At 41.4% G+C, this 25,803-nt stretch overlaps 2 protein-coding genes across 10 annotated transcripts in view; one reads left to right on the top strand and one right to left on the bottom strand.

Moving 5' to 3' along the window:
- Nucleotides 1-1,639: 1,639 nt before the first annotated feature.
- On the bottom strand, nucleotides 1,640-25,798 carry SENP8 (SUMO peptidase family member, NEDD8 specific). 5 transcript variants are annotated; one of them, XM_055277911.2, is made up of 2 exons: nucleotides 25,657-25,798; nucleotides 1,640-3,022 (listed from the first exon to the last, which is right to left on the bottom strand). In XM_055277911.2, exon 2 carries the CDS (start codon nucleotides 2,984-2,986, stop codon nucleotides 2,348-2,350), a length of 639 nt encoding a protein of 212 aa, XP_055133886.1. In that variant the 5' UTR covers nucleotides 2,987-3,022; nucleotides 25,657-25,798; the 3' UTR covers nucleotides 1,640-2,347. The 5 variants fall into 5 exon arrangements, with proteins under 5 accessions (XP_055133886.1, XP_063494878.1, XP_063494879.1 ...); XM_063638808.1 differs by having other exon boundaries at nucleotides 1,640-3,249; nucleotides 25,657-25,794; XM_063638809.1 differs by having other exon boundaries at nucleotides 25,554-25,778.
- The window catches only part of MYO9A (myosin IXA), a 300,363-nt gene continuing 299,118 nt past the window's right edge, over nucleotides 24,559-25,803 (top strand). For 3 of the 5 annotated variants that reach the window (XM_063638792.1, XM_055277889.2, XM_063638793.1), the window contains exon 1: nucleotides 24,589-25,040. The gene's annotated coding sequence lies outside the window, so the exon portion shown is untranslated. Of the gene's footprint in view, nucleotides 25,041-25,803 lie in introns of all 5 variants that reach the window. The other 2 variants (XM_055277888.2, XM_055277886.2) reach the window with 2 other exon arrangements.

Raw genomic sequence — 25,803 nt, forward strand, 5'->3', positions numbered from 1 at the left:
TGAATTCCATATTGAGACACGGGTTGGACAAGTGTGAGTATACTTACTGGGCAATACAACAGGATATCTGAAAGCAGGTTAGTTCAGTTTGATAATTGCTTAGCCCAGTTTTGAAAAACCTGCTTTCCTTTTGAATATTTTGATTAATTTTGCAGAATAGATCCTTTTGACTCTAAGAGAGAAGGGAACGCAATACCAGCAAAAGATTTTTTCCTATTTTGTGTCATGTAACATGAATGGTATGTGGTCAAGCAGGTGTGTAACTTACTGGGTACTACAGTATCCAATGAAATACAAGTCAGTTCTTAAATTCTCCTGTAATTTATAATGCTAACATTTACAAATGATATACTCAAAATTTCATGGGAGGACACTAATCTGTGGCACAGTCCAATCAGGCTAATGCATTTGGAAAATGCATTATATACATATAGATTATATATATATATATGTATGTCTATACGTGTGTATATATATATATTTCTATATATATTTAAAAGACTAGTTTAGTTTAAAAATTTACTTATAAGATGAATCTTAGGGAGTTAGGAAAGATTGCTCTCATATGCTTTAACTCTCAGATGGAAGATACTCTGATATTTAAATAAACATACTTTGCATTGTCAGAAAGATAACTTTTCCCAGAGAGGATTTGACTTTGTCTAGATTAGCTGCCTAAGTCAACAGTCACTGAAATAACATTGTTTTCTTATCTTTATCTACACTTGTGGCCTATCAGCGACCTTTGTCACTTCTCTTGCTGTCCCTCCCTCTGTATTTCACCTCTATGGATGACTGCCAGTTCCTAATCTTTTTCCTAGCCCCATCTTCCATTAGGACTGGTTTTTATCCAAAACGTACCGACTTGAAATGGAAACTTTTTTTGATAGCTTTCTCTTTGACTTTTAGTTTCAGCTCCTGCTCACTCAGGCCTGCTATGTAACCTGTACTTATTTACCCTTACTGTGTTTTCCCTTCTTGGCTAAAAGGAACCAAGTTGCTTTCTCTGTGGTCACTGAGTGGTGAGGTTATTTTGGGCCATGCGGGCTGGGGGCAGGGTTAGGCTGGGGAGGTAGCTGAAATAAGTTTCACGGCTGAAGCTCATCTTTGGTTTTCAAGTCTCATAGGCCTTGCAATCTAATTCTCATTACGAATAGAATTAATGTGTGTACCTAACATGTCATCTGGTTGTTTACTATTTGAAACAACTGAAACACATCAGTGCTTCTGGAGGGATAGTATTTCGTTGTACTCTTGGTTCCACATTTTACAAATTACATTCCCTGCATTTTTAATTAAGTAAAAGGGCTGAGAAAGGTCACTTTTCTTCCTTTATATTTAAAAAACAAACCAACTCTAAGTCTGTTAAGTTTCAGATACAAAAATCATCCTGAAATTACCATGACATAACTAAAAACAATTCTGCCAGAATTAAGGACAGAGAGGAAAACCTGTAACCATCAGGAAGCACAAATATTTATCTGAAACAACACGTAACCTTGGGAAGGTATCAACTCTGAATTTTAGAACCAAAGAACTTTGGATATAAGGAGGAAGTATGTGCATGGCTAATATAGACAAGGCAGAGAAAAGCAGTTATTAATCCAGAGTAGCAAGTCTACCCAATCAGTGAGCAAACTGAGAGGTCCACCAGACATTAATTTTAATGAGGTTACTCAAGATTTCCCCTTTCTTCAAGCATTCCAGGAATCAGATGGAGGAAGATAGGGTAACATCATCTTTATCAAATATTTGCAAACGTTATACAGATAGCTGGAAAAGCCTGTGCATGGTGAATGGAAGAGATATCACACAAAACCGAATAACTGAGTCTCATAATATTTAGGTCTTGAATGAGGTTAGGCCTTGATCTGCTTCCAGCCAGTTGATCTCTTAATTATGTAGGCTGTGCAACAAGTTTTTGGTTCTGTTTTATAGTTTTCTTTCCTGCATTCCTCTAGATTTAATATATTCTTGATTTGTTTTACAGATCACTGCTTTTCCTCCAGAATAAGCCAATGTGGATAAGGGAGACCAAAGGAAATTAATTATATACCAATAAGAAAAGTCTTACTTAAACCTTGTGTATAATAAATGTTCAAATAAGTTGGTTGTAAGGTTTTGGTGTACAGTTTCAAGATATTTTCACAGAACATATTGCTCTCCAGTCAGGGTTAAAGTGAAACATTCCATGGGGATAACACAGAGGATGATATTCTTTCAGGAAAAAGAGTATTAAGCTTTCCTCTACTAGGCATCTTCCCTCAGGCACTGAGATTGCAGCCATCCAACAAATGGGGAAGGGCAGAAAGAGGAGCCTTCAAAAGTCGCAAATATACTTCAATAGCTACTTTTTAGCAAGTGTGGCAATGAGATCTTTCCATTCTCCCCTCTTCTTTGTGATGTATATAGGGGTGAGTAGCTGTAGCAGTGATTCTGTCTGTTGCCTAAAGAAGTTCTGACACAAGGCCTCAGTGTTACATATCACGTACATCCCACAGTCATAGCTGTTTTGTTGGGCAGGGGCTTTCTCTTCCACAAAGGCCAGTTTGTCTCCTTTTCTGCCTAAGAAAGCTTCCAGTTTCTCTGCTACCTGCTTTGCGTGAACTGAGTTGCTCCTGCTATGAGAATCATAATGAAAAAAGCTATTTTTATCTTGGAGGTAGACCAATAAACTCCAGTGGGTTCCTCCAGCTGCCTGGTTGGAGTTATCATTGATGGCTAAAAATACAACTCTCTTGTGGGGGAGGTCCAGTGGTTCAAGGAACATGGCGATCTCTGCTGGGCTGCTAGTGCACTTGATGAACTGGGTGACTTCAGGGCTGATGAAACTGACATGATCAGAGCAGTCATGAAACTGACTGTTGGCAAAGTACTCAAACGCAAACCCAATAATATGGTCATTGAGCCAGCTTGGCGGATCCAATAGTGAGACATCTGATTGCCGCAGTAGACTGTCCATGTAACTCAAGACTACAGGGTCCATCTTGTACTGACGAGGGCGGCTCAGAAATTCCAGAAGCTGAACAAGAGCCAGAAGAGAATATTACTGTCAATAAATACCTGACTGTAAAATGTGGCTGGAAAATAGTAGTTACTTTTATAGGGTTGTGGTAAAAAAAATACACATTTGACCCTTGGACAAGGTGGGTTTGATCTGTGCAGATCTACTCACACATGGATTTTCTTCCGCCTTTGCCACCGCCGAGACAGTAAGACCAATTGTTCCTTTTCCTCCTCCTCTTCAGCCTACTCAACATGATGATGAAGAGGATGAAGACCTTTATGACGATCCATTTCCACTTAATGAATAGTAAATATATTTTCTTTTCTTTATGATTTTAATATTTTCCCCAGCTTACTTTATTGTAAGAATGCAGTATATAATACATTTACAAAACATGTGTTAATTGGCTATGTTATTGGTAAGACTTCTGGTCAAGAGTAGGCTGCTAGTAAAGTTTTTTTTTTTTTTTTTTTTTTGAGACGGAGTCGCACTCTGTCGCCCAGGTTGGAGTGCAGTGGCACGATCTCAGCTCACTGCAACTTCTGCCTCCTGAGTTGAAGCGATTCTTCTGACTCAGCCTCCCAAGCAGCTGGCATTACAGGCATGTGCCACCAAGCCCGGCTAATTTTTTTTTTGTATTTTTAGTAGAGACAGGGCTTCACCATATCAGCCAGGCTGGTCTCGAACTCCTGACCTCGTGATCCGCCCACCTCAGCCTTCCAAAGTGCTGGAATTACAGGTGTGAGCCACTGCACCTGGCATATTTAAGTTTTTAGGGAGTCAAATCTTACACCTAGGCCGGGTGCGGTGGCTCATGCCTGAAATCCCAGCACTTTGGGAGGCCAAGGTGGGCAGATCACTTGAGTTCAGGAGTTTGAGACCAGCCTGGCCAACATGGTGAAACCCCGTCTCTACTAAAAATACAAAAATTAACCGGGCGTGGTGGGGCATGCCTGTAATCCCAGCTACTCGAGAGGCTGAGGTGGGAGAATTGCTTGAACCTGGAAGGCGGAGGTTGCAGTGAGCTGAGATCATGCCACTGTGCTCCAGCCTGGGCAACAGAGCAAGACTTCATCTCAAAAAAAAAAAAAAAAAAAAAAAAGTTATACCTAGAATTTTGACTGCATATGGGGTTGGCACTGCTAGCCCGTGTTGTTCAAGGGTCAACTGTAACTATAAGAAATTCTAGCTTATGTGCTACATGTAAACGATTAGTTAGAATGAAAACTGGAAACTTGCCATGTACACAGTAAGCATGAATTTTAAATATCCTCTTGAAGCACACAGATTGATTAAAATTATAGCTAATGTTTTACCAAACACCATACCATTAACTGTATTATTTGGCTCCTTAATGAATAAGTATAATGATAAATTATTTTTATATTAAAGATGAATTCAAAGAATCTAAAGAAAAAAGTTACTAATTTCCAAGGGAAATACTTTCCATTTCAACATTAATTTTCTTTTTCTTTTTTTTTGAGATGGAGTCTCGCACTGTCACCCAGGCTGGAGTGCAGTGGCGTGATCCTGGCTCACTGCAAGCTCCGCCTCCCAGGTTCACGCCATTCTCCTGCCTTAGCCTCCCAAGTAGCTGGGACTACAGGCGCCTGCCACAATGCCCGGCTAATTCTTTGTATTTTTAGTAGAGATGGGGTTTCACTGTGTTAGCCAGGATGGTCTCCATCTCCTGACCTCGTGATCCACCCACCTCGGCCTACCAAAGTGCTGGGATTATAGGCGTGAGCCACTGCGCCTGGCCTCAACATTAATTTTCAAAAGATAAGATAAAATATTGCTTCCTCCTTCCATAATGGAACGTGACAGTGATTACGGCTGTAGTTAAAAGGAATTGTAATTTTAAAAACAGAAAATCATGAGACTAATACGAATGAAACTCATTCCTGATTCTGCCCTGCTATGAGCATGAGTGATATAACATGTGTTTGCCTGTTTCATAGCTTTAGCCTCAAGGGGTATGATAAAGATGATGTAATGTTTACAATATAAGTTAGAACTTATTTTGACTTCTTTTAAAAGGTAGTATGGGATAAGATTCTGGAAACCTGGGTCTAGTCCTAGTTTTACCACTGATTTGCTGGTATCATCTTGAGCAGTCATTTAAATGACTTTGTCCTTGTTTTTCTAAAAAGGTATACGCCTTTTTTACAGATGGCATATAAAATCATTTAATCATTTTTGTATGCCATCTGTAAAAAAGGCATATACCCACCTTACATACCCTAGAGAGTTGTACAGAAGACCAAATAATTTTACTTGAAAGTACTAAAAGAGTTTAAAAAGTTGTACAATAATATTTATCAATTAGATGACATTAGTAAGATAATCGGAAAATCCAGATAGAGCTCCAAACCAATCAAAGCAAATGAGGTTTGAAAACAAATATCCATTCACATTATCTTGTCTAAATAAAAGAATGACTAACTTAGAGGAGAAGCAAGACAAGTTGTGTGATGAAATTAATATGCTTGTGATCACCCAAAGTGAGACAAGTCTGATGAGTGTAGAATATTTGAGCCTAACAGACTCAACAGAGTTAGCTGTTATGTACTGACCTGGCAGCACGACAATATTTCTGAAAATCACACAGCAATAAACTGTCATATGCAGATTAAGAGTGCAAAACAAAGCATATTATAAGAAAATAGTAATAATGCTGTAAAAGACAAGACTAGAATTATGACATCAATTTAATCAATTCTGACCATTAGACCAGTTATTTTACCACTTGACTACACTATTAAGCAATAATTTTATGTTTTTTTTTTTTTTTTTTTTTTGAGACTGAGTCTCGCTCTGTCACCCAGGCTGGAGTGCAGTGGCGCGATCTCGGCTCACTGCAAGCTCCGCCTCCTGGGTTCACGCCATTCTCCTGCCTCAGCCTCTCCAAGTAGCTGGGACTACAGGTGCCTGCCACCACGCCCGGCTAATTTTTTGTATTTTTAGTAGAGACGGGGTTTCACCGTGGTCTCGATCTCCTGACCTCGTGATCCGCCCGCCTCGGCCTCCCAAAGTGCTAGGATTTCAAGCGTGAGCCACCGCGCCCGGCCTAAGCAATAATTTTATGATATAACCATTTTCGTGTAACAAAACGCTGCAAAAACCTGTATGAAAAATCAATACACCCCTCAAGAAAAAAAGCCAAAGTAAATGAAGGGGCATCCAACATGGTTTTATGTAGACACAGTATGTCATAATCTGACTACCTGAGAAACAACATAAGGCTGCTTATGAGAAAAAAGAAAAAATATATAATAAGATGGCATGAATTAGGATCTTCTTAAGAAAAAAAGACTAGTGGAGAGACACAAACTGGAGCCAAGAATAAAGTTAATGAGGCATAGAGCACATTTGTTATGGGTGGGCCACAAATTTGGCTCTAAGCTTTTTGGCATCTGACCAGACAAAGGTAAACATTCACAATGTCCATAAGACAAAAACAAAGCAATTGCTCAGGAGAGGTAAAATAATTCTTTGTATTATGGTCCGATAGTTTTTTCTGAAGAGATTTTCATAAAATACATGGTGCATCATAACAAATAGTGCCTCACAGTATCCTTACAACAGATGAAACAGATAGGATTGTTTCCTATAACAATCTTTACTATCTAGCCTTATGGCAAATGGGCACAGATCAATCAAACAAAAGCAATTTGACAGAGTTTAGGTAATCAGCTTGTCGATGTGACTTGATGTAAGAGTTTATGAATATAAAGGCAGAATCACCGCTCCCTGGCTACAGCATCTGTCTCCTATGTCTTCAATAAACACTGAATAGTTGTGAGCGCCAGGTCATGTAGCTTGGCAAAAACCCGGAGACCTACTCTCTATACTGCCTGCTGAAATCACACCCACTCTTCAACACCAACCCAACTAGGGAAAGGAACCTACAAGAAGACTGCCTCAACAGTCAGTTATCTCTCACCTTGAAGGGAATGTCCACAGGCTGGGCTGAGATTTTCTTCAGAAATAGTTTTTGTGTTTTGTCTGTTTGATTTTTAAAATACCAAGCACACAGACAAAATGTTAATCAAGGCCCTAATTCTGTTTCATACAGCATGACAGCAAGTTTAACTCCAAAAATTCTAATGCAAATAGAACTCAACTAGCCTTTAGCCAAACCCACCCTTTGCCAAAAATAACTCTAAACTTCGTATTTGAAGACTTGAATTTTAGATTCAATTCTGTTACTCATTGGCTGTGTGATCATAAATAAATTACTAAATTTCCTTAACTCTCACTTTCCTTTTCTGTAAAGTGAAAATATTTTCTATTTTTATTTTTTATAGTCCAGAGTTTTTTTTTTTTAACACCTACTAGCAGCTCAGGCTTCTTTCTATTATTTCTCACAAAATGTGCTTCTCTCAGGCTGGGCATGGTGGCTCACACCTGTAATCCCAGCACTTTGGGAGGCTGAGGTGGGCGGATCACTTGAGGCCAGGAGTTCGAGACCAACTTGACCAACATGGCGAAACCTCGTCTCTACTAAAAATACAAAAATTAGCCAGGCGTGGTGGTGGGTGCCTGTAATCCCAACTACTAGGGAGGCACTCCAGCCTGGGCGACAGAGCGAGACTCTGTCTCAAAAACAAACAAAAAACAAACAAAAAAGTGTGCTTCTCTGGGTGGAGCAGGCTGGTGCTTCAGGTGAACCCAGGCACCTTTCTCTTTGGCTTCCTTCTTTTTCTGATCATTTTCCTTCACGATTTTAGGAAGCTATCTCTGTTCTCAGAGTGCTTAATGCGCTCAATATGCACATTAATTCTCTTGGCAAGAATCTTGCCTTTGTTTGTTTACAACAATGCCAACATCATGCTGGGTATCACTGTAAACTCTTCCAGTTTTGCCATGGTTAACACTTCTGGGCGTTCCTTTTTGAACAGTATCCATTCCCTTGATGTCTACGATATCATATTTCTTATAGATTTGCATATACGTGGCCAAAGGAACAACTCCATGTTTTTTCCAAGGCCTAGAGAACATATATTGGATGTCTCTCCTCTTTCCCTTTGTGTTAGTCATTTTGGCGAATTACTGGAAGATGGCATTTTGGGCCAAAAGACAGTATTTTTATTTTTATATTAAAGACAGGGTTGCGCTCTGTTGCTCAGGCTGGAGCACAGTGGTGCAATCATAGCTCGGGGCAGCCTCAAACTCCTAGGTTCAAGCGAGTTTCCTGCTTATGCCTCCAGAGTAGCTAGGACTGCAGGTGCATATCACCATGCCTGGCTAATTTTTAAATTTTTGTAGAGACAGGGTCTCACTTTGTTGCCCAGGCTGGTTTCAAGCTCCTGAGCTCAAGTGATCCTCCTGCCTCTGCCCCACAAAATGCTGGGATTACAGGTGTGAGCCACCGCGCCCAGCTTAAAGTGAGAATAAGAATACATGACCTTTATCTTGTGGTATTTGTCAATATAAAGAAACATACATAACTAGGATTTTAAAATACAACATAAGGCTAAGGCAGGCAAACTGCCTGAGCTTAGGAGTTCAAGACCAGCCCCGGCAACATGGTGAAACCCCGTCCCTACTAAAATACAAAAAATTAGCCGGGCACGGTGGGTGCCTGTAGTCCCAGCTACTAGGGAGACTGAGGCACAAGAACGGCTTGAACCCAGGAGGCAGAGGTTGCAGTGAGCCTAGATAGCGCCACTGCACTCCAGCCTGGGTGACAGAGCGAGACTCCATCCAAAAAAACAAATAAACAAAAAAAGACAAAGTGTTTCTAGGTATCTATTATGGCATCAGGAAATTTATAACCCAATGACTGATAACTGTAATGTATTTCATTTAACAAATGTTTACTTAGTGTTCTCCTTTGTGTCGGGGGTGGCAATATAGAATGAGAATGAAATAGTTTCTACCCTTTCTGAGCTTAAACCTATTTTGTTATAATGAACACATACTGCATATACAATTCTTTTAGTCAAATACCTACTGAGCACCTAATATTAGGTGCTACAGGAGATACAAAGATGTATGAAGTGGCTTGTAGTCAATGAGATAAGAAATCCATAAGAGGCACAAACAGAATGTATGGGAATTCACAAGAGAGAATAATCATTCCTGGCTAACAGGATGAAAAGGAATGAGTGCTCAGATCAGAAATGGCTTTGAGGAAAGTGGCATAAAAGTGGGCTCTTGAAGGGCAAGTGGAGTTGGATGCATGTGGAAGACAGAGAGGCAAAGAAAGTGCTTTCAAATGTGGAGAGAATCCTGAATAGTCTAGCGTGGCTAGAATGAAGTGGGAGTCGTAGGGGTGCAGGCAAATATTAGAGGATTCTTAGAAGCTAAGTGGTGACGGACTGAATTCCAGTGAAGGAGTTGGAAATTTATACTGGAGGAAGCGGGAGCCATTAATGGCCAGGTCAATGCTTTGGGAAGATAATAATTCGGCTGTAATACATAGAACTAATTGGTAGGGGGAAAAATTGAAAGCAGAGATCAATTAGATTTTTTTTTTCTTTTTTTTTTGAGGTGAGTCTCACTCTGTCACCCAGGCTGGGGTGCAGTGGCACGATCTTGGCTCACTGCAACCTCTGCCTCCCAGGTTCAAGCGATTCTCCTGTCTCAGCCTCCCAAGTAGCTGGGATTACAGGTGCCTGGCACCATGCCTGGCTAATTTTTGTATTTTTAGTAGAGACAGGGTTTCACCATGTTGGCCAGGCTGGTCTCGAATTCCTGACCTCAGGTGATCCGCCCGCCTTGGCCTCCCAAAGTGCTGGGATTACAGGCATGAGCCACTGTGCCCAGCCCAATTAGATTTTTATTGCAAGTAAAGGTAGGAGGTAATGACCTAAAGCAGGAGAAATGATAGTACGAATGTGGAGGAATAGATATTGTAGACAGAGAATCAATAACCCTCAGTAAGTGATCAGAGGAGGGTAGATAAAAAAGAATTATGAGGCCGGGAGGCAGAGGTTGCAATGCGCCGAGACCGCGCCACTGCCCTCCAGCCTGGGGGATAGAGTGACACTCTGTTTCAAAAAAAACAAAAAAAAGAATTATGAAATGGTCTGAAGGTTTCAGTTGGGGTGAGTGATCGGATGATAATAACATTATCCATGGGGTGGGAGAAAAGGAGACAGAAGGGGACCTAGCAAAAAACCAAGAGCCATCTATAATCATTTAGGAATATTTCTTTTCTATGTAGTGAGCACTGTGCCTGGCATATCTGAAGTGCAATAAATGTTTGCCAGATGAATGAAATATTTTTAAAGGGAAGTCAGAAAATCTAGATTACGGGAAAAAAAGAAATAAGGCCACTTAAGATTTCTGTATTCCTTGTAACATCCTTATTCTTTGGTTTTATGCTTTGCCTGTTATCCTTTATTGTTCTGTTGTTAATAGTAAATTCGTTCAGAGTTAAAAGATCTGTGTACTTGGTCTTGGTGGATGGTAAGAAAGACTAGGGGAAGGGCAAGAAAGGTGAGTCAACTGGGGAGCCAATGACCTCCTTATAGTTCTATTTGTAAAATCTTACCAAACATATAGTTCTATGTTTTGGGGCTAGGAAGTCTTGGGTCTAGGCTCTGACTTTGCCACTTACTATTTAAGTGATCATGGGCAAGTTATTCATCCTCTTTCTGGGCCTCATTTTCCTCATCTGTAAGATGAGGTAGTAATAACATAATCACAGGTTACACGAATTAAAAACATGAGTGAAAACACTCAGCACCTTGTCTGATCTACAGTAGGCTCTCAAAAAAAATTAGTTTCCTTCCCTGTTCCCTATATTTGAGGTGGCAATAATGGACCCCAAAGATTTCTTGAAAATAAAGCACTTGTCTCTTTATATAAAGCCACAGAGTTATCAAAGATGGAACTAGCCATGGCATGACTCTGCTCTTGTGCTTTATCTTTGGCATAAGGAGAGAGAATGCTAAGTCCAAGGAAAACTGTTCTCTCAATCTGAGTGAAGCAATGATGTTAATGTGTTGTCAGTATACACAAACCCTGTCATTACAGGGGTTAGTTTATTGTATCTTCCAAATTCTGTAACTAAATGAAGCTAATATTGAATTCATAAGTGTAGAACACTTCCTTAACTAAGGTTTAATTTTAATAGAAGGAGGAGATTACTTCTTCATATTAATCCTAAAATCCTTAAGATGCATACTACTTGAATTTGTTATAAAAAGCAAATTAATTAAATAAAAAGTAATAAAAACCAACTTGAAGGGAGAATTCACAATTCAATAGGAGCCATTCTGATGGCCTGCTGATACAAGGGAAGAAGCTGCTGGTTCAGTAGAAAAAATAGTTTGGGAGTCAGACCTGGGATTCAGTTGAGATCTACAATTAACCAGTTGTTTGACTCTGGAAAAGTCACTTAACCTATGGATTTCAGCTTCATCATCTGTAAACTGAGTGGTCCGGACCAGGTAAACAGTGGTTCTAGCCAGGGAAGTGTATTAGAATCTTCTATGAGATTTAAAAAAATTATTTTAAGAGATGAGGTCTTGCTGTGTCGCCCATGCTGGAGTGCAGTGGTGTGATTATAGCTCACTGCATCCTTGAACTCTTGGGCTCAAGACCATCCTTCTGCCTCAGCCTCTTGAGTAGCTGGGACTATAGGTGTGCACCACCATGCTCACCTATCTGTGGGGATTTTAAAGAGCATACACCTGGGGTAGGATCTGGGCGTCTGCATTTTTAAGATATTTCCAAGTTATTCTGATGTCTAAGTTTCCACTAGCTCTTTTCTAAGTTTCCACTAGCTCTATATTCTATGATTCTAAGCTGTCATCTCTGCCAATTTTTAAATTCTGTCATCCTGTTTATAAAAATCTTGCCGGGTGCAGTGGCTCATGCCTGTAATCCCAGCACTTTGGGAGGCCGAGGCAGGCGGATCACCTGAGGTCGGGAGTTGGAGACCGGCCTGACCAACATGGAGAAACCCTGTCTCTATTAAAAATACAAAATTAGCTGGGCATGGTGCATGCCTGTAATTGCAGCTACTCGGGAAGCTGAGGCAGGAGAATTGCTTGAACCTGGGAGGTGGAGGTTGCGGTGAGCCGAGATCACGCCATTGCACTCCAGCCTGGGGAACAAGAGAGAAACTCCATCTCAAAAAAAAAAAAAAAAAAAAAATTCCTAAAAAATTCTGGTTTTCTAGTCCAAAGGTCAGCAAATTACAGCTTGCAGGCCAAATCTGGCCCACTGCCTGTTTCTGTAAATAAAGTTTTATTGGACAAAGTCATGTTCACTTGTTCACATACTGTTTATGGCTACTTTTGAGCTCTAAGGACAGAGTAGTCTGCAAAGTCTAAAATATTTACTATTTGGCCTTTTAGAGAAAAAGTTTGCCAATCCGTATTCTAGATCACTGTTATGTAATCTGTAAATTTCCAGGTTGAATTAATTTTAAGAACTTTTACAGTTCTAATAAAGCACTGGGGATATTTATTAAACTATCTTAAAGGCAGTTTCCAGACAGATTAACTTTTTTTTTTCTTTTGAGACGGCGTTTCGCTCTTTTTGCCCAGGCTAGAGGGAAATGGCGTGATCTCAGCTCACTGTAACCTCTGCCTCCCAGGTTCAAGCAATTCTCCTGCCTCAGCCTCCTGAGTAGCTGGGATTACAGGTGCCCACCACCATGCTTGGCTAATTTTTTGTATTTTTTTTTTAGTAGAGACGGGGTTTCACCACGTTGGCCAGGCTGGTCTCGAACTCCTGACCTCAGGTGATCCACCATCTCGGCCTCCCAAAATGCTGGGATTACAAGTGTGAGCTATGGCGCCTGGCCAGATTAACTTTTAACTGGAGGTGTTACTGCTGTTTCAGTCTGGATTTTTTTTTTTTTTTCTTTTTTTGAGACTGGGTCTCACTCTCTGTCACCCAGGCTGGAGTGCAGTGGTGCAATCATGGCCACTGCAGCCTCGACCTCCTGGGCTCAAGTGATCCTCCTGCCTTAGCCTCCTAAGTAGCTGGGACCACAGGTGCCTGCCACCACGCCTGGCTAATTAAAAAAAAAAAATGTGGCCGGACACAGTGACTCACGCCTGTAATCCCAGCACTTTGGGAGGCCGAGGTGGCCAGATCACCTGAGGTCAGGAGTTCGACACCAGCCTGACCAACATGGAGAAACCCAATCTCTACTAAAAAAAAAAAAAAAAAATACAAAATTAGCCGGGCGTGGTGGTGCATGCCTGTAATCCCAGCTACTCTGGAGGCTGAGGCAGGAGAATCGCTTGAACCCAGAAGGCGGAGGCTGCGGTGAGCCAAGATGGCACCATTGCACTCCAGCCTGGGTAACAACAGCGAAACTGTCTCAAAAAAAAAAAAAAAAATTTGTAGAGATGAGGTCTCATTATGCTGCCCAGACAGTCTTGAACTCCTGGGCTCCAGTGATCCTCCTGTCTAGCCCTCCCAATGTGCTGGGATGATAGGCGTGAGCTACCTCACCCGGACTCAATCTGGATTTTTAATGAATGGAAATGCTTAAAAATACTAATTTACAATGGATATTAACGATAATTGTCTATTTTATAGATGTGTAAGTATTTATTTTATGGGATTAAAATATGTATTAGAGTCTTAAATTAACAAGGATTTTATATGGCATACAGCAATTCTCAAAACTTCAGGGAAAATAAGCCTGTTGGCTATTGACTTAAGTAGTACTCCAGATAAATCTGTTTTACTGAAAACATTCTATTCCAGAATTGTGACCTTTACTCATTTTTTTCTAATTATTCAGTAAGTGTTCCTTAAAAAAATAAAAAGAGAGAAACAGCCTCATTCAGGTATGTTTTTTAAAAACATTACAAAGTAAATGCAGATTATAAAAGTCAGTTGTTTCTAAATGCAATTGCCTTCCTCACTCCCTTTGGCTACGATTTCAAGATTTTAAGTTGTACCAAACTACAAATGCTCGGAGATGCATCTATGCTTCTCTAAATGGATACATGCCCATGTGCCAGCAGATAGCAACAAAGAAAGTCCAAGAAACAAACACAAGTTAATCACAGGGCATCTTCCTAGAGCTTTAATTTGACCAACTTTAGGGGAAAGAGCTAAACAACTTAATCATTGACTTAAAACATTTAAATCAGCAACTAAAAATATTTTAATTATTAACATAAACTTGGGCATAAAATGCAAAATCAGCATGAAATTTAAAAATAAAATATGAGGGTCTCATAGAACTTTTGCAACTGTGGCAGGCAATTTTCTGTGTTTCATTCAGTCTCCTCTGTTGGCTTGGATACTTCAGGGGAACAGTCTAATAATTACTCATAGCTGATGTGTTTATGACATAAACCTCAAATTCTTAGGAACCAGATTCCCTAATAATAAAGGAATGAGCACAAGCTTATGCTTTAGCAGCTTAAATGTGTACAGGAGAGAAACATTTATTAAAGCAAATTTATTCATTTGGTTAAAATATATTTATTGGTGTCTTATGTGTCCCAATTTTGCCTGCCATAATCAGACTGAAAATTGAACCTAGTTACTATATAATGGATTACAGACATCATCCAAGAGTTAGTTTTTTTCTTTCTCTCTCTCTCCACTCTCTCTGTTTTTTCTTCTTCCCCTCCCCTCCCCTCCCCCTCTCCCCTTTCCCTCTTTCTTTGAAAACGTCTCACTCTGTTGCCCAGGATGGAGTGCAGTGGCGCAATCATAGCTCACTGCAGCCTCTAACCGATGGGCTCAAGTGGCCTTCCAAGTAGCTATATGCACTATCGGTGCATACCACCATGTCTGGCTAATTAATTTTTTTTTTTTTTATAGAGGCAGGGTCTCACTATGTTGCCCAGGCGCATCCTAGAGTTTTCTATTGTCTTCACACCTCACATCCAATTGACAACAAGTCCTGTTGATTCTATAGCCTAAATGTTCTAAATCTGTCCAATACTTTCCATCTTCACTACTATCCCCTTAGTCAAATCTATCACCATTTCTTTCTTGACTTAGCCTAACAGGTCTCCTATTTCCACTACTGACCCTGCCAATAAATTCTCCATCAAAATTGTTTAAAAATTTAAATTAGGTCAGGTCTATTCCCTGCTTAGCAGTCTCTAGTAGCTCACTATCATACTCAGAAAAAAATGAAAATTCCCTACCCTAGTTTACAAAACCCTACATGAAAATGTGGCTTCAGCTATTTCTCCAACCTTATCTCCTATTATTTCCCTGCTTGCCCACTAAGCCCCAGCCACAAAGACTTTCTTTTTATTCCTCAAATACACCAAGCTTTTTCCCTCCTGAGGGTGGTCCTAGCTGTGCCTGGACCATCTAGTAGTTAGCTCCTTCTGTTGGATAGATCTTAGTTTAAATGCCACTAAGTCACAGAGGTCTCAGGGCAGCCAAAACAAAGAGGTTACCAGTTACTATCACTCTAATTTCAATTCCTTGAATAGCACTGATGACTATGTGATAGTTTTTAAATTTATTTATTGGTTCATATTCTTTTTTCCTCCCCCTGCCTCTTCTCTTTCCCTCTCCAAAATAAGAATGTAAGCTCTATGAAAATAAGACGACAAGGGGCCTTGTCTGCCTTGTTTGCCATTTTAACTCCAGGACCTAAAACAGTGCTTACCAGGCAGGTACTCAATAAATAATTGTAGAATAAATGAATAAATAATTGAGTATACAGCTCAACATAATATAAATCAAGTTTGGCAGAGAAATGTTTACATTTACAGAGTCTGGGAAGTGAAAGCGCCTTTACTATCACTTCTAATCTAATTTCCTACTCCATGCAAGAATTCTTCATTTTTGCTCTCAGAGAGAAAGGTGCAGAACCTTGAATTAAAACTAGGGGTGTGGTATTGGAGCAGAAATAGATAAATCAATAGAATAAAAAAAACTGTAGATTAGAAATTTTAAATATGATGATGGAGTCTTTACAAATCAATGAGAGAGTCTGTTCTTGTAGTGTAGTAGTAATCATGTTTGCCTGACAAATCAGCAGGAGAAATTATGGATTATTCCAGTGTTTTCAGCGTGTTCGCGTGTTCCACTGAACATTATGTTTCTATAGCAGTGCTGTCCAATAGCACTTCTTGTGACGGAAATTTTCCTTTTTTATTTTTTGAGATGGAGTCTTACTCCATCGCCTAGGCTGGAGTGTAGTGGAGCCATCTTGGCTCACTGCAACCTCTGCTGCCTGGGTTCAAGCGATTCTCCTGCTTCAGCCTCCTGAGTACAGGCGTCTGCCACTGCGCCCGGCTGATTTTTGTAGTTTATTAGTAAAGACAGGGTTTCACCAGCTTGGCCACGCTGATCTTGAATTCTTGACCTCGTGATCCACCCGCCTCAGCCTCTCAGTGTGCTGGGATTACAGGCATGAGCCACTGTGCCTGGTCCGGAAATTTTCCTTTATCTGCAAAATGTTCAATACAGTAGCCACTAGCCCCTTGTGGCTATTGAGTTCTTGAAATATGGTCAGTGTGACTGAAGAACTGAGTAATTTTAATTAACTAAAATTTAAATAGCCACATGTGGCTAGTGCTAGTATACAGTTCCACAGGCTTTCATAAGTATTTCCTGAAATACCTATGAAGTGAGATTACATGATTAAAAAAAATTGCTCACACCTGTAATCCCAACACTTTGGGAGGCTGAGGCAGGCAGATCACCTGGGGTCAGGAGCTCGAGACCAGCCTGGACAATATGGCAAAACCCCATCTCTACTGAAAATACAAAAACAAGTTGGGCATGGTGGTGTGTGCTTGTAATCTCAGTTACTTGGGAGGTTGAGGCAGGAGAATCGCTTGAACCTGGGAGGCAGAGGTTGCAGTGAGCCAAGATCACCTCACTGCACTACAGCCTGGGTGAGAGTGAGACTCCATCTCACCAAAATAAATAAATAAATAAGAAAAAAGATTACATGGCCAATTAAATTAGGAAATGCTAACTCCTAATGCACACACAAACACTAGAAGCTAACGAGAGTCTGGCGATAAAAAATTTTAACTTTTTTTGGTATGATCTTTTCCCAAACTTATTTGACCATGAAATCCTCTTTCTTTTTTTGGAGGACTATCTATCAGTACTTTATTATCTGTATATTGAAGTATGGAATATGCTTGCTGGATTTTTTAATAAGTAGCATTGGCACAACTTGTTAATTATTTGATTAAAAAAGTAAAGAGTTTTACTTCATACTTTACATCAAATTATATTTTAGATAGAATACAAATTTAAATGTTAAAAAGTTAAAAAATTATTAGAAAATATTAGTTAATACACTTACATGACTGGTCAATAAACACATGAAAAGACACTGGACATCAGAGTAGTAATCAAATAAATGCAAGTTAAAATAAAATTTCATTTTTTTACCTGTCAAGTTAGCAAAGATGAAGAAAACTAATAATAACTAGCATTGCTGAGAGATTATGGGAAATGAGTAAATGATGCCTCATTTTGATAGGAGTGTCATACATATAAGCCTTTTCAAGGGTAATTTGCCATTATATTGGAATTCTTAAGAAATTTATATATGTAGGGATTATACTTTCAGAAATTTATCTTAAGGGAAACATTAACAATGTGTGCAAAAATTCAACAAGATGGTCACCATGGCAGTATCTGTAACAGAAAAACTGGAAATAATCTGGAGTTCAAAAAAGGACTGGTAAATTAAATAACAGGGTTTCCACACAACAGAATAGTTTTCAGCCATTAAATATAATATTGTCAATACAAATTTATTAACAGAAAAATGTTCATAATATGCTCTGACATAAACATCTGTATATGATAAAAATATACACAAAAAATAAGAATGATATCCATCAAGTGCAAATATCATTTTAAGAAACAGGATTAATATTTTTTTGCTTTTTTCCTTCTACCTTTTGATATTGTGCTTTAATTTTTCCTCTTTTAATAATGAACACATAATTAGTAAATACAGTGATTTCCATATTGAAGAGGAAGAAAAGATATACCAGTTCCCACTCTTACAATGACATAAAATATTTCCATTTTTTCAACTTCTGAGTCTTACTTCTGTCCTCTGGATAAAACAGGTAAGTCTAATCTTTTTTCCATAAATGTTCAAACACAAATATTTAAAAATAATTTGATGTTTACTAAAATTAGAAGATTACGTCCAACTTGTGATGTCTGATTCAACTTGCACTTTCACAAAAATAATTACATCCAAGACCAAATATGCTTTTTTTTGAGACGGAGTCTCGCTCTGTTGCCCAGGCTGGAGTGCAGTGGCGCGATCTCGGCTCACTGCAAGCTCCGGCTCCCGGGTTCACGCCATTCTCCTGCCTCAGCCTCCCGAGTAGCTGGGACTACAGGCGCCCGCCAACACGCCCGGCTAATTTTTTGTATTCTTAGTAGAGACGGGGTTTCACCGTGTTAGCCAGGATGGTCTCGATCTCCTGACCTCGTGATCCGCCCGCCTCGGCCTCCCAAAGTGCTGGGATTACAGGCTTGAGCCACCGCGCCCGGCCTCAAATATGCTTTTTATGGCAAAAATATTTTCAGGAAGGAAGTTCATGGCTTTTTTCGGGGGTTTCAATTTCCCCCCAATTAAACATTTCCTTTTAAAACTAAGCCTAAGCCATCTGGAGATCTGTATAATGTGGCACGTAAGAATGACCATCAAGATTTATTATATAACCCTCTTGAGTACACAGGTTAGATTTTACTCAACCTTCTAACTTCAGTGCCTGACGAACTAGAGTTTTAATAAATAAATATTTTTCCTGAGTGAGCAAAATACAGAAGTGAAACATATCTTGAAAAACTCAGGAAAACACAACACTGTTATAAATGTAAGAAATATTCTCAATTTTATAAATGAACTATGAATTTAAACAACATTCCTGTAACATCAATATTTCACAGAGGAATTCAGCTCTCAAAGTACAAAACCTACTTGGTGTGATGATGATGCTTGGTAACTCTATTGCTATAAATTCCACTTTATTCTGTCTGGGGCCAAGGAGATAAAACAGGTGACTTTTTAGGATTTCATCTAACACCAAGGCTCCCCATTTATTGCTCTGTAACTAGGCATAGCTATCAATGGCTAAGATGCCATTGACCATGAAAATAATTTTATTCCTGGTCTACCATTTCTACGTCAAGAGTTCCATTTGTAGGCTGGGTGCAGTGGCTCATGCCTGTAATCTCAGCACTTTGGGAGGCCAAGGTGGGTGGATCACCTGAGGTCGGGAGTTCTAGATCAGCCTGACCAATGTGGAGAAACCCCATCTCTACTAAAAATACAAAATTAGCCAGGCGTGGTAATATACAACTGTAATCCTAGCTACTAGGAAGGCTGAGGCAGGAGAATCGCTTGAACCCAGGAGGTGGCGGTTGTGGTGAGCCAAGAGCACGCCACTGCACTCCAGCCTGGGGAACAAGAGCAAAACTCCATCACAAAAAAAAAAAGTTCCATTTGTAATTGTGTCACAGTTTTTGTCCTCAATATAAACCTGGTGTATACCAAGTTTTTCTTGTGGTGACTTTGCTTCAAATTTTCTGAGAAATGACTTTACACAATTGCAAACTTTGAAATGACTAAGAGTGAGGGTCAGGTGTGGAGAGGCCATTAGAATTAATAAGACGTCTGTGTAAGATAATATTTTATAAAGGTGTAGACAGAACTTTATTTTAGTACATGTGGTAACAAAGTCTGATAAGGAGTGGTTAAGCTAAAGCCATGATTTACCTCATTTCATAGATAATCACTGTGGTCAGCACATGGCAGCTCTATGCAAACACACTATTTGAAAGAACATAAAAAAGCTATGATCTTTTAATCTCATTTGTTCTGAGGATTTCAAATCCTGGCAAGTTATTTTTTTCATAGATAGTTAAGAGGTAAATTGTCATTAGAAATTGCTCATTAGTGGGTTTCAAAAATGTGCCTTGCACATAGTGGAGGTTCAATAAACATCTAATGAATGAATGAGTAATGAATCACACGACTTTGAGAGTTTTATTCATTGGCCATCAGGGAAAGCAAGCCTAAGGTTTTCAAACAATAATACAGATGCTCAAAATAGTAACTATAGTTTGAAAACTTTTTGGGATCAAGACAATGATCCAGTGCTTTTATAAGTTGATTGTGGAGTAAGCCACTTAATTGGGAGCCAGAGAAAGGAACTTTCAGAAATTTTCTATAATAAAAATTATTTAAAAAGCCTCATAAAAGTATTATTTCTGATTTCAGATAGACCCACTCCTCCTCCTCCCACAAAAGGCGTCAGATAGCTGAACCTCAAGTTCTGCATAAACTTGAATTTTCATATCACCACCCAAATGGCCTCCAATTATTTGATGGACAGAAAGCCACTATAAGCTAGTCATGTTGAAGAAGGTGGTAATGGTGGCCTCTCTGAGAACCTAGTTCTGGAAGTTAATTTTATAGGACTCATTTGGATCAGTAATACCTAAACCCCAAATTCAATTTTTTAGAAAACATTTAAAAAGTACGTACTTTGGGTACTAGCTGGATTTGAGCAGTAAGTTTTTATAGTCTGGTATTGATCAGTTTCAAAGGAGATGGGTTGCCTGGGCCTTGAGGACTTTCCATTCTTTTGCTAATGTGTTTAAACTAAACTTCTTTCCCATCCAAGAAGTTTAAGGAATTGGCAAAAAGAGAGGAGTTCTGACTTTAAAAGTCAGAAATGTAGGACTCACAGGTATAGATGGAATTTGACTGAGGAAGGCCTTGGCAAGATCTGTGAACTTATACTTAGGGTAAGGCCATTGCTTTATTAGAAGTACTAACAATATCATTTATAATACAAAAGACTGGGCTAGCCTCTTGACCACATAAAGTTAACTGACTCCCACACTGGGGTATATATTCCTGTTGAAAGGTATGCCATTTATTCCAATGTATGTTACTCTGGTCAATGTATGTTAGACTGGTCAGCACATTGTGGAAATAAAGGAATTTAGCAGACTCTAGAGATCACCTCAAGATTTTTTTTTGAGACAGGCGCTCTGTCACTCAGGCTGGAGTGCAGTGGCATGAACACTGCAGCCTTGACCTCCTGGGCTCATGTAATTCTCCTGCTTCAGTCTCCCGTGTAGATGGGACCACAGGCAGGCACCACTATGTCTGGCTAATTTTCTTTTTTTTTTTGGAGAGACAGGGTCTCACTATGTTGCCCAGGCTGGTCTTGAACTCCTGGGCTCAAGTGATCCTCCTGCCTCAGCCTCCCCAAGTGCTGGGATTACAGGCCTGAGCCACTGCACCTGGCCCAAGATTCCGTTTTTTAAAAATTAATTAACTTATTAGTCCAGTCTCTTCATTCCTATCTTCTCTTTTGATAATCTAACCTGCACATTATTCTAGATTTTCAAACAGAACTCTAATCACATTATTCTACTCCAAAAATTTTAACAACCCTCCATTGTCTACCAAAGTAACTACAAATTACAGCCTGGCATTCAATGATTTCCACAAAAATAGCCCCAATCTACCTTTCCTGATTTATTTTCTGGTATTGCTCTCACAGACATATACATCCACAAGCTCAGTCCCTCTGCAGGCCCTGGTTATTGGGAAACAGTGGGATAGTACTGGTTGCTGCCCCAGAGGTAAAAGAGACACAGAAGAAAACAGCCAGCTTCTCATCCCAGCAGAGGTTGGGAAGTGAACACTGCTTCATCATTTTTCTGAAACACAGATTTGATGTCATGCTCTTGCTTAAAACCATTATACTGAGATATTTTTAAACTTAGGATCCATAGACCAGGATGTGGCTAGAATATCAGGGTTCTGTGAACTTAGACTGGGAAAACAATTGCATCTTTGTTTTCAATAATCAGTAGCTGAAATTTAGCATTTCTTCAGTAAGTGTGGACCATAAACTACAGTATTAGCACTCTTTTTTACCAGTAGAAATCTGATATTTTAACATCACATTAAAGTTGCTGCAGGCATTTCAAAATATAATTTATAGTCATCACTACTTAGAAATTACATAATTAGACCTGCTGCCAGATTTTATTTAATGCATAAAGTGCATATATATCACACATTTGTTTTAATATTTTAAAAACTTAACAAAATTAGTTTCCTTTATATTACTATGTATTCTATTTTATACATTCAAGAACATTTTTCTGAGACTGAGTCTATAAGCTGGACTGCCAACGAGGTCCATTGGGTAAAAGAGATTAAGAACATTTTTTGTACTTATTACTTCTAGTAATATAATCTAAACTCTTCACCATGGAATTCAAGGCTCCTCATAATCTGTTCACACCCACTTTATCATCTTCATCTCTGTCCCACCTCTACTCTCCATACTATGCTCTAGCCATACTAGACAACAATAACTCGTTTTTATCTGGGTCTGATAGACAGGTTTTTGGATTAACCCTAGTTAATAGATAGCAGCCATACACTGTCTTGGTCTTTACCTCATACAGCTTCCCTGCCTGCCAAGTGAATTCTTTGTTTAAAGGCCTGCTTTCCCTAATACGGTAATTTTCGATCCTAATTGAGCTGTATTTTAAATATCTTTATATCTCATTACTAACTTAAATGATAAATAACAGAAAAAGATTCTAAATTAGCAAGGCACTGTATGTAGTAATCTCTATGAGAGTGGATGTTGGTCTTTGCATCTCATAAATTGGCTTAACTCTGGATGTTGGTCTCTGCATCTCATAAATTGGCTTAGCTCTGATCATTCTGGGGACAGAAGTGGGGATGGCCTTTGAGCTGTAAGGCTGGAGACAACAGCTGACCAATCCTGGACGGAAGGGAAAGGGAGAGCAAAGAGACAAGTAACTAAGTTGGACCTGATAAACACTGAGGAATGAACAGTGCTGAAGAGAAACGCAAGAGTGGCTCCTTCTCCCATTTCCCAGACCAGTTATTCCAAACATAATGCCGCTCAAGTTTCTCATTCCATCTCCAAGCCTCTCTGTAGTTAAATGACCTCCATCTTTTTTTTTTTTTTTTTTTTTTTGGGACGGAGTCTCGCTCTGTCACCCAGGCTGGAGTGCAGTGGCACGATCTTGGCTCACTGCAAGCTCCACCTTCCGGGTTCATGCCATTCTCCTGCCTCAGCCTCCCGAGTAGCTGGGACTACAGGCGCCCGCTACCACGCCGGGCTAATTTTTTGTATATTTAGTGGAGACCGGGTTTCACCATGTTGGCCTGGATGGTCTCGATCTCTTGATCTCGTAATCCACCCGCCTCGGCCTCCCAAAGTGCTGGGATTACAAGCGTGAGCCACCGCGCCCGGCTAAATGACCTCCATCTTAATGTTACAGAGCCAACTCTCTCAACTTCCTTCACTCTAGTTTAGTGGGTCTCAATCTTTAGCATTAGTCACCTGTGGAGCTTTAAAAAACAGTAATGACACCTGGCACAACCCAGAATTTAATTGGTCTAGAGCGGGGCAACAGTATTGGTTTTATTTAACAAAAAGTTTCCCAGGTGATTTAAATGCACATACAAGGTTGCGTTCCACTAGTAATCTTGATCTTATAAATTAGCCTCCCTCACCCTCGAAGAGGCCACTTCTCAGTTTCATGGTACACTTTTGAGTCTTCTACCTAAACAGAAAACATTCCTGAGGGCCATATTCTCGTTCCTCATTTCTCACTTTATAACGATGCTTCTTTAAAGGGAAGTCTACACCAGTACGGTTTCCATCAGGTTTATTTTTACTTCTTTTTTGACTCTTTCAGACCACCACTGTCACATGCTTTTGCGCCCGTTATTCTCTCTGCTTTTACCTCCTTTCTTATTTCTTTGACCAGGTACCGGATTACTAGTCTTAACACAGTCCTCTAAAAGTGACCCAAAAGTCGCCCTGGAAAGGGCTTCCTCACGTTCCCCTCCTACACAACCTGGGACCCCTCTTCTGTGCGCAGACAGCATCCCGCGCATTTTTCTCTATTGTCACTTTATTGTACTACCACTGCGGATTCTCTCACGGTCTGCTATATAAAAGCACTTCAAAAAGCTGAGACTATTTCATTCGCCTCTGACATTCTGGAACCCAAGGCATGGAAACCACTCAGTGAAAAAGTCTGAGGAATGAATGGAAACGAAGACTTGGAAACGGGAGGTCGGGGCGGGGACAATGGAGGGGGCAGTGGGTGGAGGGAGCGTGCGTGTTTGAAAAGGGGCGGGGGCTATGGCCGGCGGCGCTGAGAATCCAGGTCCAGAATCGGGAGGGAGCACGGATATGCCAGAATCTGAGTGGGTGGGAGAGCGATCCACTGCCGGGACAAACTGAGACAAACCGAAGTGGGGAGGAGGCTTCTTACCTGCCTCGGGCCTCACCACCCCAACCAGCCTTCAGGCACCTCTGTATTGGCCGGAAAGCGACAGCTACAGTCGCAAACTCAGAGGTTTCTTCCCCAACCTTGCGACATCCCTCTCCAGTACAGGGAGAATCTAAAGCTGAATTTCTTGCTCTGCCGTAAGGTGAGGAAGAAAAATTTGGGCGGGGCCGCCTGGGGCGTAGGAAATGGGGCGTGTCCGCGCAAGCGCACGCCGTACTCTCCAGTGGCGTCACGTGCGGGGGCGGGACAGGGCGGGGTCGACCCGTGCTGGCAGTAGGGGGCGTGGGAGGTAAGTGCGCGCGCGCCTGCTCGCCTGCAGCCGTGGAGTCGCGCGGGGCGGGGCCGCGTGCGCGGGGTCGGGGGCGCGCGACCGAAGCGGACAAGGGACGCGGAGGCGGTTGGCTGTGGCTGTTGAGGGAGTACAGGACAGCCAGGACCGCGAAAGGCGGCGGCGGAGGCAGTAGTTGTACTGGCAGAGGCGGCCGCTGGCAGCAGTTGAGGCGGCGGTCCAACGCGTGCTCTCTGGGCGGGGTGCGGCGGGGGATGTGCCTGCCCAGGCCGGGCGGAGTCTCTCTGACAGGGCGGGGGATGCGCCGCGGCCGCTCGCCCGGACCCTGAGGCTGCTGGGCCCACCCTCCCGGAACCGTCCGACCCTCGGTGGCCTCGACCTCTTCTGCCATCTCCGGCCCGACCCTGGGGCGGAGGGTGGAAGGCAGCTTCCGTCGAAGAGGAGGGGGCTGCGGTGGCCACCGCGGCGGAGCCCGAGGTAAGACCCGCCCAAGCGCCCAGCGGCCCTACAGCCAGTCCTGGCCCACGTCTCAGTCTTGCTATTTGGCTCCGGTCGGGCCGCCCCGCCCCGTCCCAGCGGAGACGACCCGCGAGCGGGTCTGCGCCCAGCCTCCCAAACACCGGATCACGGCCCCGGATCCCCAGTAGACCCCACCCCCCGTATCTTCCATTGGCCGGGCACCATTCCGATCCTCCAGCCTCCCCGGAGATTCTGTCACGGTCCCCCCAACCCAGCAGACCCCATTAGTACCCCTCAGAGTCCCTTAGGACTCTTAGTGGAGCTTCCAGACTCCGTTACATCCTCCCTTGGGCTGACCTGATTACAGTTCTCAGACAAAGTCTCGACCGCCTCCTAAGCCATTGCGTCCCCCATCTGCCCCTCGCCCTACCCTTCTTAGTAGACCCCCTCCCACCTCGCTCATCACCAAGCCGACTAGCGCTAACCCTAGCCATCACGGCTTTCAGGTAGCCGCTGTCATGGTGTTCTTACTCCCGGTAGATGTGGTGCAGCCCCTCTAGACACCGTCACAGACTTTGGCTTCTCTCCCACCACCGACTGTAGCCTCTCTCAACAGACCTCTCCTCAAGCAAACCTTGTTATCTTTCTCCTCAGTCGCGATCCTTTCTTTGGTTGAAAGGGCTTTGCCATGAAATCCTGAGGGAATATTTGCTTAGCCTAGTGTATTCCCTCCATTGTGGCTTAAGGGGACCGACCGAGACCCATGTTTGGAGGGGTTGGG

Source organism: Symphalangus syndactylus, chromosome 5, assembly GCF_028878055.3.
Source record: "Symphalangus syndactylus isolate Jambi chromosome 5, NHGRI_mSymSyn1-v2.1_pri, whole genome shotgun sequence".
NCBI classification, from domain to species: Eukaryota; Metazoa; Chordata; class Mammalia; order Primates; family Hylobatidae; genus Symphalangus; species Symphalangus syndactylus.